The sequence below is a fragment of the Ursus americanus genome, chromosome 8, assembly GCF_024610735.1.
Source record: "Ursus americanus isolate L20-20 chromosome 8, mUrsAme1.1.p, whole genome shotgun sequence".
Classification (NCBI taxonomy): domain Eukaryota; kingdom Metazoa; phylum Chordata; class Mammalia; order Carnivora; family Ursidae; genus Ursus; species Ursus americanus.
In genome coordinates, this window is record NC_142134.1 from 26575304 (window position 1) to 26588548 (window position 13245).

General features: G+C 40.6%; 1 protein-coding gene across 1 annotated transcript; it reads right to left on the minus strand.

Moving 5' to 3' along the window:
* Positions 1-1571: 1571 nt before the first annotated feature.
* On the minus strand, positions 1572-8774 carry EPGN (epithelial mitogen). Its single transcript, XM_045793007.2, has 5 exons — positions 8659-8774; positions 8021-8110; positions 5215-5335; positions 4328-4480; positions 1572-2928 (listed from the first exon to the last, which is right to left on the minus strand). Exons 1-5 carry the CDS (start codon positions 8699-8701, stop codon positions 2874-2876), a joined length of 462 nt encoding a protein of 153 aa, XP_045648963.1. The 5' UTR covers positions 8702-8774; the 3' UTR covers positions 1572-2873.
* Positions 8775-13245: the final 4471 nt, after the last annotated feature.

Sequence of the window (13245 nt, forward strand, 5' to 3'; positions counted from 1 at the left end):
TTCAAAATTAAAGGATTAGATTTGTATTGTGCCCGGAAACATGAAAAGATAATCTATGTTTTAATTTCATCTACTTCAAACATTATAAAAACATAATATACAAAAAGTCATGTGGGATGGGGCCCCTGGCTGGCTCAGTTGGTAGAGCACGCGAGTCTTGATCTCAGGGTCATGAATTTGAGCCCCATGTTGGGTGTAGAGATTACTTTAAAAAAAAAAGTAATTTGGGGAAAGAAGATACAATAACAAGTAATTATAATTCTTTTTTTGTAATTTTACTGGTTCAAATATGACTGAGGTTATAGTGTTTGCTCCCACCCCTATCATGGTCCAATATGCTAATTAATGAAGCATATGAATATTGATGACTTATGAATATTGATGACTTAAGAATGTGTTCTCAAAGATTGAAGGATAGACACAGGAAGAAGACAAAATGGAAATTGAATGAAATCGAGGAACCCCTCATCCAGTTTGTTTTAGTCAAAGATGCCAGAAACACGTTCCCATTCCTTTCCTAGAAGATCCACCCCACCTAATAATTCATGACTGAGAGCGGAAAATGCAGCGCTGACGCAGGGCCTCCCTGGCAGCCTCTTCTCGGGGTCTTACTGCACACAGGGCAAAAAACAGAAGACGGGAAGGTTTGCAGAACCTCTTGTATGTATGCATTTTCTCACTGGAGTCCTACTTACATATGTAAATGTTGCCATAGGAATGCCAGAGATTCATTTCTCCCTGCAAAATCAATTCTAGGCATCATGGGACCTGAAAATTCTTTTGTACGACAGACCGCAAACAGACAGCTTCTCATAAACCACACTTTGAATTTCTGTCATCTCACTGGGAGGGGGGGGGGATCTTATACTCTTAATGCATCCTACTCCACAGTGAAAAAATCTGATTCCCTATTGGTTTCTGTTTCGGTTTGGCAATCTGGAAATTTTAACTCTCAGTCTGGTGTTATTTAATTTCAATTATATTGTGCTTACAATTTAGAAATACTTATAGACAGCAGATACTTATAACTTTTTAGGTTATCACGTCCCCGGACTCCAGCATTAATTCCTCTTTCCTTTCATCAAGAGGCAGTCCTTAATTAAGCTTTATTGCTTCTTCCTGGACTCTCCCCAGCTTTTTAACACCTTTTTGAAATGCCCAGGAAGAGCATAGCTTTCTAGGTGCGGTCGCTGGAGTCACTGGGAGGCTCCTTCACCTCCCCACTTTTTGGTATGATGTAACCTTTGCATACTTTGTGAGGACAAGCAGAAAGTGCTGACACGCGATTCATCTGCATGAAATTCCTTATGAAGGAAAAACAAAGCTGGAGAAATACCTTGTACTCAAAGGAAAGCAGAATGTGAAGTTTTGTTGAGGAGTGAATGGAAAGTCATTAGAAGCGAAAGTCTTGTTACCATGGTAAGAACGTTCCTGTTTGATTCTCTTTTAACCCCTCTTGTGATCAGAACTGTTTGGCTTATCTACATCACAACGGAGGAAAAGAAAGTCCATAGCTTTAGATTGAATCCCAGAGAAAATTGGTAGATATCATTATTCTTTAATTTCCTGTTTCACTTCCTTGAAAAACAAATTTTTAATTTATTATTCTACAAACCACACACTAAACGATACACCTGAGATGATATCCAGTGGTGTGTTTTGGGGTTAGAGGTGGCATGGGGGACAGAGGTGGGGTTGAGAATAATCCCACTTGCAGAGCAAATATGGAAAAACTTCTCTTGACCCACTGTCCAATTTTGAAGCTATCAGGGCCTTGTAGAAAATAAAACCAAAGCCCAAAGAAATTAAAAGACCTGCATGAGACTATTCGACTTATGCGGAAGAAATAGGATTAAAGAGGAAGGACCCTAATTCCCAAATCGGTATTTCTGCCATTGTTCCATTTTCTCTCACTACGTGCAAATCTGCCATCAAGTATTCAGAAATGGTAAAGAAAGTTTCCACATGCCATTGGCTGGTGAAAAAATTCCTATGTCCAATTCTTGAGTTTCTATTTCAGGGCCAACGGTCGAAGTTTATTTATTAGTAGAATTCTAGAGTTTCAGTCAAAATGGATAGTCACCAGGTAGTTCCACTAACAACAGGAAGAGGTGATGAACATAAACATTAGGGGACCGATGAGTCCAACACCAAGTTTTATAATCCACGCAGAAACAGAAATGTCTCACCTACTCAGGACTCGATATCCAGATAGCTTTCAGTCATCGAAAACTCTAGCTTATTCCATACTTCACAGATAAAGGCTACATAGTGTTGTCACAAGCTGGGCATGATTTGTGTTTGCCTTGGACATTCGATTTTCTTTCCTCTGGTGTAGACTTCAGGCCCATGCTTGTGTCCCTGGAAGTGCCATTACACTGACCTCATCCTAACAGGGGACGTCACGTTCTTTTAGACACCGGGAAAGCAGCGTGTTTGGGACCAGGTCCACAGAAAAGTGATCCAAAATGCTGGTGGTAGCAAGCACACGGAGAACCCAAGCTTGGCGCTGCTCTGGCTTGCTGCAAGGTTGAGAATTATCCCATGAACACTCACATCTGACACGGTCAGAGGCCTGAAACTTGGTCCTTCTGCAGGAAGAACAGCAACCACACACGACAGCAACCAACCCGGAGTAGGACTGTGAACTTGACTTCTGTCACCGGAGCTTGTTCACTCGGCTCCCGTGGCACCCTAACGACGGCAAAGTCCGAAGACCTACGTTGACGTTTATTCTTTCATCTCATCACGATCCCAGCTTCCATTATTTTCCAGTCCAGTCAGCTTGGGAAGTTTTGTTGTTTCATTTGAAGATTTCAGTTTGGGGCCCACTGATTTTTATAAATGCCTCGTGAAAATTTCTGACAAAGGCCTCACAGTGGTCTTCCTCCGGAACAGATGTTGTAGGGTGATTTCAATTTTAGACACCTAAAACAGAACATTGGTTTCCGTGTGAATTTGACTGCTGTTTGTATGGTTTATGGAGAATGATACGTATGTTCTGGTGCAGCAGTTGTGCTTGGTGCCTCACCCCAGATCCACGGGGTGGACCCATCCCCCAGCGCTATAGCTGTTCACAGGCTCACCGCTGCATCCTCCTCCAGAGGACCGCCCCTGGCCAATAGAGCCCTCAGCCTGAAGCTTCCTGGGAGATTCCAAGCCCATGCCCCTTTCCCACCAGCGGCATCCTGCCACCCATGCTTGACGGCACAGGGCACTAAAACCAGCATCTCTCGCCCTCCTGGGAGATGTCTGCCATGCCATTCATGTTCTAGATCTCCCCATGGCATTGGGCCAAAGCTAGACTTCAGTGAAAGCCACGTCTTTGCTAACCTTCATCCTCTGCTCTAGTTTTTCTCACTCCGTTACAGAGTTCACCTTAGAGCGTTCCCTGGGCCAGTGACTTGCACAATAATCCCCATCTTACGTTTCGCTGCTAAGGAACCTGACCTCACATAACGGTCTTGTTAACATTAAAATATTCTACTTCCTTTCTTTTTTTTTTTTTCCTTTTCTTGGTCTCTTAGACACTTGATAGAACAATATCAATTGATAGAACAGATTTTATATCAATTGATCTACAATTGACATAACAGATGTTCTTCTAAGATGCAGTTATTAAGCAGTCAAACTTTTATTTCGTACAGTCACTCTTGGTCATTTAAAAAATGGCAACTTGGTTAATAGGGTACAACAAAGGAAATGTATTTGCACTTTTTTCTTTAACTTTTCTCACATTATTTCTTGACTTTATCCTAGTTACATGGATTTAAGAAAAAATTACCAGTGTGGATAATACAAGTAATTTATATTGGTGGATCAAGCTTATTTTCTTAGGCTTTTAGCAGTAGACGGAATCTCCCGAATAAACCCTCAGCTGAAGTCTAAAAAGAAAACGGCCCATGTTTGCCGTACATTTTCATTCATTTAATACTCGTTTCTTGATTTGTTCATTCAACAAATATTTGCTGAGTGTCTACTGTGTGCCAGGCATGGTAATTAGCACTGAACATATAATTGCGAACGGACACCCTCTCTACTCTTGTGGAGTTTACTGTCCTCCTTACCTATAACTTTGATGTGGGCAGACAGAGATGAGGATGAAGGGAAATTGTAAATTGGAGCTATTCTAGTGCAATGGCAGGTGGATTTTAACTGCTTGTCTGTGTTTATAAGAAAAAGCACCAAAACAAATATGAAGGAAATTGCTAGATCTGTAGCCATTTTTCACTAAAAAATTACACATGTCAGTGCTCGGTACATTGTAGGGGCTCAATAAACATTCATCAAGTGAACAAGTGACTTCATGTTTTCATTTTTTTCCTACCTCTTTCTTATGTAGCAGTAAAAAATAGCAAGAAAGCCACTTAATAATAATCCAACACCAATCCCAATTGCAATGTATTTTTCATAAGAATCCACAGCATATGAAGTTAAGGTCAAGTGCTCACACCTTTCTCCAGTATAACCAGTAAAACACCTTTAAAAAAAGAAAAACATGCATAATTTTAAAACTCATAGTGGTAGATATATGAAGAAATGACCAATTTCAAAGAGTGAAAAATTTCAAAAGAAAGTAAATAATGTAAATTAAAGGGGAAAATGCCAAATGAAAGCCAACTGTTACATGTATTGAAGAAGCTAGGTATTTCACAATAACCAATTCATTAAGGCCCCATATTAATGTAACTTCCCTCATGGGTAGAAGGGAAAGGTAGTCTGCTTGCATGAGTTGTTCTAGAAAACTGTTAACCTACTCTTTCACAGGACAGTGCCCAGCAAACCAGTGATCATAGAACTAGTACCTAATTGCTCTAGAACTTTACAATCCTGAAGTGTGTTTGCTAGCGTCTATGTCATCTCATCCTGTGATCAACCCCGTGAAACGTCAGAATCATCCTCGCATGTGGCTTAAACGCACATTTGGATTCAGTAGTTTGGAGGTGGAGTGTAAGCTTCTGCATTTCTAACAAGCTCCCCGGTGACACAGAAGCTGCTAATGTGGGGACCCGGCTTTCGAGTAATGAGGGTTAGGTAGGTTAGAAGAAGACCCCTTAGATATTTAAATACAGTGAGTCATGTTCAGATGAGGTACCCTTTTTACTAGCTAAGAGAGAGGTGTGTGGAAATGTACTATGTGAACTGCATAGAAACATGGGAAACATAAATTCATCTCCTCCCATCTCTAGGACTTGGAAAGTTCTTTGCAATTACGTGCAGATGGCTTTCTCCAGCTCATGGTGGAACGCGCAAACACCATTGATGCAGTAACTATTGTGGTCTTCCAGGCAAGGATGTGAGAACTTCAAGGCTATGGGTCCTTCTGTGTAGTCAGCTAGGAAAAGGACATACAACATTAACAGATGCAGCGCGTCACAGTTTTGTAGTAGGTTTGTTACACGTATGTAAAGAGATCTTTTTTATCTTAAGAATATTCTTTGGGTGCTCTGCCTTTTCAACTATTGACGGATTCCGTCGGCAGGTTAGCGTCCCAGGGTTTAGGTTAGTATCATTTAGACACATCACTAACTAATCGGGGGGCGGAGGTGGGTGGTGACTGTTCGGCTCCTTAGAAGCTATGTAATGAGGCAGAGATACAAGTTTGCCAAAAGGTGGCAGCACTGATTCTCGTTTTAGCCTTGCTTCTCCTATTTTAATTCTCCCCCTTACACCTGAGAAGTCCGCACTTAGGAAATTGGGATTTACAGAGATCACGAACTGGAGAAGATGAGCGTTCCCCCGCTTCGTCTTCTGTGGACTACCAAGGGAGAAGGTCATTGCAAAGGGAGCCCTGTGCTTGATTTCAGAAGAGGAATTGTCACGACCTCTACCAGAAGCCGGACACAAGTTCAAGCCTCACAGAGTTGAGACAACACCTTTAAATATTAATTGGAAATTTTACTCCGTTAAGAGACATTATGAGATAATGGGGAAAACCCTTGAGACAGAATGAGAAAATCTGGGTTTTGATTTCCAACACTATGCAAATGACCACATCTGGCAAAACTTTTATGGTCAAGTGTCCAGAAGTCTCTATGGGAAGCTTCCCTTTGGGAAACTGTCTTCTGGAAAAATGTACAGATTTCAGGATGCTTACTCCTCGTTCCCTGATGTACAGAACATATGTCCATGCCATCCTCAGGGTGTACGCGGTGGGGACGACACTTGGGTAAAGCTGCTTAATTGAGTCCTTTTTGGTAAAAATCTAATTACCGATTCTTAAATTTGTCCCAAGCAGAATTAGTGGCATTTTATTTTGTTATTGTTATGAAAACATATTTCCCCATTTTTAGTTATCATGTTCTACCATATTTGCCTTGCTAGCTAAGTAGATTAACAGAATCCTACTTGTTTGTTTTTAGGGGGAAAAAGATCTAAAAAGGCATATTTTTCTTACACTGAAAATACTAAATCTTAGTTACTGAGCCACCAATAAGACACTGTGTTATATAACTTCGTTTTGGTTGAGAACCCACGATATTACCTCAAGGTTCCCCTTCATTTTGTCGAATGTGGTGTTGTGAATCTAGTTTCTCATTTTAATAATTAAGTCTAAGCCTGTAGGAATTTCCCATTATAAACTGTGTTCGGTTCTTCCTACGTCAAGACTAAATCAATTGAATTAGCCAAGCCTGAACCAGGATTTCCTAGAAAATGTGAGAACTGAAAGAAGACATCTTCAAAGAAAGAGTATACTAGAGAGCCTCATCTTTCCCCCAAGGAGAAGAATATTAGTCTAAGTTTATGAAAAATTTCCTAAGATATTGGATGCAGATCTTTAATTAAATAAAAAATGGGAAAACCGAAGCTCTCCATCAAGAAAGCAAAGGAAAACTGTAGAGATGATATATTCAGTCCCCTGTTTTCTTTTATTATTCTCGGCAACTTGGACAACTTTCACTCTCAAGGAAGTAAAAAGGTGGTCCTGGGTGCACTGTTATGAAGTCAGTCACTGAGGGGAAACTCTTCTTGAATTTTCTACAGTATTGAATCCCAGTGAAGATCTTTTCTCTTGGCTCAAAGGCTCAGAGGACATGAAGAAGTTTGGCTAAAAATTATTCTAAAGCTCATACTGATTTTGTTTTGCCAATGGATAGATATTCAAAACTCAAACGGGCAAAATATTTTAAGTAAATTCTTTTTAATTTAAAATTATTGGTGAAATGAGGAATGTTTAAATATTACTAGCCTTCATATTCAGAAACAAAACATGTGACTTGGTCTTTTATTTGCCTGGCTCTGAGAGCAAGATACGGTGTTTCCTCTGTCCTATGTCATATCACCAGTCTTCACAAGAGGAGATAGTGATTTGTGTGAGAACCCTAACTACCCAGTACACAGGTCTTGGCAGGTCACAAGTTTTCCGAGTTCACCTCCGAGAGTTCAAACAGGCTTAAAAAAATCCTGATGCTCAACAACAGCCAGAAGCTATTCTAATAATAATAGTAATAGTGATAATATATCATCACCATCAACAACCAAAATTGGGTGTAAGTGATTAGGAAACACAGCATATGCTAAAAAAACAACAAAAGCCCCCCAAAGCAAAACAAGAGAAAAGATCTTTCCAAAGATGGATTAAGCCTTCATCTTGTCATAATTTCTTTGGCTGCAAAGTCATGGTCACAGATTAAAAGACATCAAAATATCAGTCATCAAGAATGCCGAAACAGGGACAAACCGCCTCAGGACACGCATGGGTTATTGGGAACCGAGCAGGAGTCAAGCAGAAAATGTGGCATGTTTCACATTCAGGGCAGTAACTGAAGACAGTTTCTGTGTCTCTCGTTTACTTTACTTGCCCCTTTGAAAAAGGTAATTCTTTGCTGGCACATTTACCTGTCACTTCCATTTAACAGCATCCTGTTGAAAGAGTCGGTTATCTAATAATAAAATATATATTTCAAAATTTCCAATGTTGCTTTTGATCACAATCCAAGTATCTCTCAAAAGGTTAAAAAAAAAAAGAAAGAAAAAAAAAAGAAAAAGCACTTAAAATACACAAGTGTGAAGAAAATACCTTTTGTTTTGTTAACTGTCCAGTTACTTTGCTGGGTTGTGACTGGGGGTGTTCCCGGCACAGCTGCCCCTGCAGTCAAGGCTGTCATTGCTATATGAAGGGGTGGGGGGGAAAGGCAACTTTAGCAGGTGAGCCTCCTTCTATGTGCAAGCAACAGATCGAGAAAGTTATGTACAAGCCACGGGTCAAAAGTGCTTCTTAGTCCACTTATTCCCACTTGTGTTCTATTTTTAATTCATTTACATTTGAAATCCAAAACCCGACCGGGGCAGTTTCCTGACAGTTTCTCCTCTCTACCAATTCCAGGGACTACCTTATAATTACGGAAAGTAGAAAGACATACAGTTTTCGGAGAAAGTGGGTACATGGGCATTCTAATTCAATCACAAGGATGCTATGACCCAGTAATTAAAATGTATCAACTGCTCTTCAGTTGCATAAAGCAAACAGACAGGTCTCAATAAAGGGGGTATCACAATCTGCATTCCATAGGACACTCAATTAATTCACAGATTCCTTGCTCTGCCCTTTGCCATGAAGAATGACGGTTAAAATCCAACTTCTCATTAATTCAGAGAAAAATTCTATTCGTATTTTACACGGATACAAAATGAACAAGGCAAAAAGGAATTGCCTACCTTTGAATAAGAGATACACTGATACTGAAACTCCAAAGGCCATTTCCAGCTGCTGTTAACAGTCTCTTTCTTATCCTCCGAGACTGACTGACGGGTGGAAGGCTTTTATGGAGCTCTCCCGAGTCTTTCTTGCATTTATATTTCATGAAGCGTCATCTGCCAGTTCTTACCAATCAAAAAAATATGTACTTCTGGCAGCAGCTGTAGGTAGAGCCCTCGAGGCGCTCACACACTTGTTCAGGATGCCTGTGTTATCTAGCAATGTGATCAAGTTTTCTTCTGAAACACTGGTTTCCTGTTACCTGTGGGCATAATCGTGTAGGTAAAAGTGCTTAAAACAACAAAAAAGAATCTAAATTCAGGAAAGGCCCCATTGCTGTGAACAGACTTGTACCAGCTCCAAACTGGCTAGTGACCTACATAGGATTCCAACAAAGGGGAGTTCTGATATTTGCAACCCAGAAAACAGCATCACCGGGCAATAAATCAAACATCCCTGAAACTGCCGTCAGTGACACCGCCTCTCAGTACGGACTGCATGCAAATCGAGATATTCTGTAATTCAGCGGCAGGGGAGAAAATGAAATTTGGGTAAAAAGCAGAGGTTTCATCTTCCATTTTATTTATTTATTTATTTATTTATTTATTTATTTATTTGCTATTTTGTGTTGCTACGCCAAGTTTTTTAAAGTAATTACTTTAATAGCACAACATTTGCCTTTGTGTCATTTTGCCAGATTTTTCTGAGTATAAATGGAATGGGCTTCCAATTTCGTTAGAGCTACAGTGCTTCGATACGTCCTCCAGTGATTTGGCCACAGAGAACCAGTCCAGCACCAAGACGGTGATGATGATAATGATAATGCCATCTCCGCCAAGATAAAATTTAAGTATCTGGGTTTGGTATGTCTAATGAATAGAAAGTTTTAAATTTAACATGACATTCAAAATTTCCTCACGGTTAATCTAGCTGTGATTATTAAAATGCCATTTTAAAGGCCAAGATGTGATTATTGCTATTAGATTTCGTGACTGTAGGAGGTTCCCATAAATGTTCACTTGCCCCAAATTATTATAAAGAACCTGCATAAATACGTTTTACTGAGGTGCCGTGCCTTTCTACCAGGAATTTCAGTTGCTTATATTTTCTGGACCTTGAAAACCTGTTGAAGTCAAGCGAGGTCATCATTTGCATCGCGTCCATTCAGCAAATTTGGTTTACCAGAAAGGATCTCTTTCAGTATTGAAATATGAATTTGGCTTCAGAAATCACACAAGAATGAGCTTGTTGAACTCATTATAACTTGGGCAATCACCGCAGGAGTCATCATTTTGAAGTTAGAAGACGATACGGCACTTGGCTCACGTTACATGTGCCCGCGTTTTGTATTTCTACTTTTGCGGGTTTGTTTGTTTGTTTTAACCATTCATTAAGACCATTTCTGGATAATTTTTTTTCCCAGGCAAAAAATATTTGAAGTATACATAAGTCAAATAATCATCCTCTGTACCACTGCTGTGAATTTATTTGCAAAGGGTTAAATAAAACATTATGACCAGTTGCAGTTGTTGGAGGGAGATACTAGGACTAATGTTAAATATCTTTCTTTGTAAGACCGGGACATAGTACAAGAAGAATATTTGCAAAGGGTTAAATAAACCACTATGACCAGTTGCAGTTGTTGGAGGGAGATACTAGGACTAACGTTAAATATCTTTCTTTGTAAGACTGGGACATAGTACAACAGCCGTCTTGGTTGTTAACGGTTCACTGGAGTTTGCATAGTGCTTTGCATTTTGCAGAAGGCTTTCGTTCACATCTCAGTTATTTCTTCAGCAATCCTGGCCCCAACAAATCCAGTGCCTAACATATGGTATGTACCTAAGGAATCCATCTTGAGTGAATAAAGACATGAACAATCGGCCTTGTTTCTATTCCCTTATGACAACTGAGGAATGGAGACTCAAAAGAGCGACATACCAAAAGACATGCCTGACAGTCAGGACTCCAATCCGAGTTCAGATTCGAGATCCCATGTCCTTTCTACTTCCCCAGCTGTGTTCTCTGGTAAGAACACGTATACTGATCTCAGAGGAATTCTCTGAATTAGCTCCTAAAATCAAACTTTAAATAAATTACTTCTATCCTAAGAATCTAAATATTAAATCAACTGTGGCTTTCACTCACATTGGGGCTGAAAGGAAGGGCCCGTGCTCTTTCCTGATGTTTCCCCACTCTGGTGAATTAGGCCACATAACACAGAAACTCGCCTGCCACTTTCCTGAAGACTTACATCAGAAAATAGCTCTAGGCAGCCCACACGTGTCTTTCCTCTGGGACTCATACTAATGGATTCCGCTTACATTCTCTTTAAGAGAGTCCCCTGCCTTCGCTTCTTCAGTCCTCTCACAAAAAGTCCCTTCCCAAATCCTGAAGAGTGGGGGAACAGGCATTGTAAGATTGCCTCTCTGGTATCTTCATTCATTCTTGATACACATTGGAGCACGTTGGAAAGAGAAAGGGGAAAGAAGGCTAAGAACACTCCACTGTCATTCTTCCCTTCTGCCACTTTTTCTGTCTTTTTAATTTACTCATCTCTCTCTTGTCATAAGCATCTCTGAAAGTGTCTTCCCTTTCCCTCCCTTCCTTTTCTTTCTTTGCCTTCTTTCTTGCTCTTTCACTAACTCAACAAAAATCTGTTGCTAACATTGGCAGGAAATGGTCATCGGTCCATTGCCTTATCTCTCTCTAAACTTATTCTGTAATTCTCATGGATGCAGTTACCAGTCATTCATTCATTCATTCATTCATTCATTCATTCAATATTGAATGCCTGCAACATCCGTGGCACTGGGCTGGATGTGATGTTAGCAAGACAAATAGACAAGACATGCATGGACTCTGACTTCAAGGTACTGAAGGGAGTTATGGAAAGCACACACAGAACTATAGAACTGGGAAGGAGCTGAGAAGTGCCATGGCTGTGTGCAGAAATGGCTGTGAGAGTCCGGGTGGGACTTTGTCAAATTCTCATGTCAGTGTTCATGGACGAGTTTCATTTGAAGTGAACCTGGAATAGCAAGGAAGATTTAGATGTGTAATAAGAGAAAGGATTCCAGGTGGGGGACGGCACTGAGGGAGGCAGCGTGGTGTCATGACAAGAGAGTGAGCTCTGGCTCTCATCATCCCGGACCTTGTTTTGCGTTCCAATTCCATGTCCACTATCCCTATGGCCCTGGCTGAGACTTTTCAATAACCCCAAGGGTCAATTGCCTCATCTATCAAATGGAGATTGTCCAGAAAAACAAAAAAAGTAAAGCATGTAACACACGCTAGGTGCTCTCTTAAAGAGCCATTACTCCATACAGCAGAGTAGAGAGACGCCGGGTGTGTAGAATGGTCAACAAGGTCAGGGAGTTAGTGCTTAGTCTACAGTACTGAGTCCTACATTTTCATCACTAGTCTCTTCCCAGACTGATCGTCTCTCAGGACTTCTATTTATGTATTACGTCATCACCTGACACTCTTAAACTGAACATAATCTCTTCTCCAAAATCGGCTCCCCTTTATAACTTTCTCATGTTAATCAATGATAATATCTTCTCGGCTCTAACCGCAGTTCTCCTAAGTCGGCAAACCTGGTCTGAATTACCCAGGCGCTAAGTCCAGCTCTGTATGCTCACCCAGCTGGATTTCCAGCACTCCCCAACACACACCCTCCATTTTAGTCCGACTCCTGCTGTCCTATGTACATGCCAAACTCACTCTCACCTCCCTATCTTCGTATAATTGTTCAATCCCCTTCGTTCTTCAGGATCCTTTTTATAGATACTTGCAGGAGAAGGAAAGTGACTTTCCCAAAGCCCCTCTGCACAGCTGTCCTATGTCTATCTTTTACTCACCCCAAGTATCCATAAATAAAGTCATGGTACCAACAAACCAACTTCATCTCCTTTATGTGTTGACAAAGGCTTCCTTCTTGACTGGACTTCAGTCAGACTCCTCTGAGTCTTCTTCTCGACTAGGCCTGCTGAGGCCAGTTTAAGCAAAGAATGCTGCTAAGTCAGTTTATGGAGACACCCCCCCCCCATATCTGATCAAGATCCCATGCCCCACCCTTGAAATCTGGCCTGCCTTCAGCAAGAATCCTGGTAAGCTAGTTTAGCAAGAATCCCCCTACCCTTGATACATAATCAATTTCCTCTTATAGTAATTTTCTACCAATTGATCCCCTTACTCTGCTCATTGGATATAGATCCATAGCTCTCTTTGCTGTATTTGGAGTTGAGTTCAATCTTCTCTATTGCAATAGTCTAGATGCCATTGCAATAGTCTTGGATAAAGTCTTCCTCACATTTTTAATAAATGTCAGAACAATTTTTCTTTTCCAGTGTTATAGTCTCTAGAAAGATTCCCTCCTGAATTTTAGCTTAGACAAGGGGTAGAAACTTTCCCGAAATTATTCCTCCTGTATTTTGAAGGGTTGGGGGTGGTAGGCTCAAAACCGAGGACTTTACATTTTCCATGTACATGTATTTTGGGTCATTTTGTCTATTTGGGGAATTTGGGGCCCTTGAGAATAAAAT

Bases quoted from the DNA above. Each gene is read 5' to 3' on its own strand.
- EPGN (XM_045793007.2), bottom strand. From the start codon at position 8,701: ATGGCCTTTGGAGTTTCAGTATCAGTGTATCTCTTATTCAAAG. The intron at 8,111-8,658 runs GTAGGCAATTCC...CCCTTCATATAG, and splicing joins AGTGTATCTCTTATTCAAAG to CAATGACAGCCTTGACTGCA. The intron at 5,336-8,020 runs GTATTTTCTTCA...TCCTTTTCCTAG, and splicing joins GACAGTTAACAAAACAAAAG to CTGACTACACAGAAGGACCC.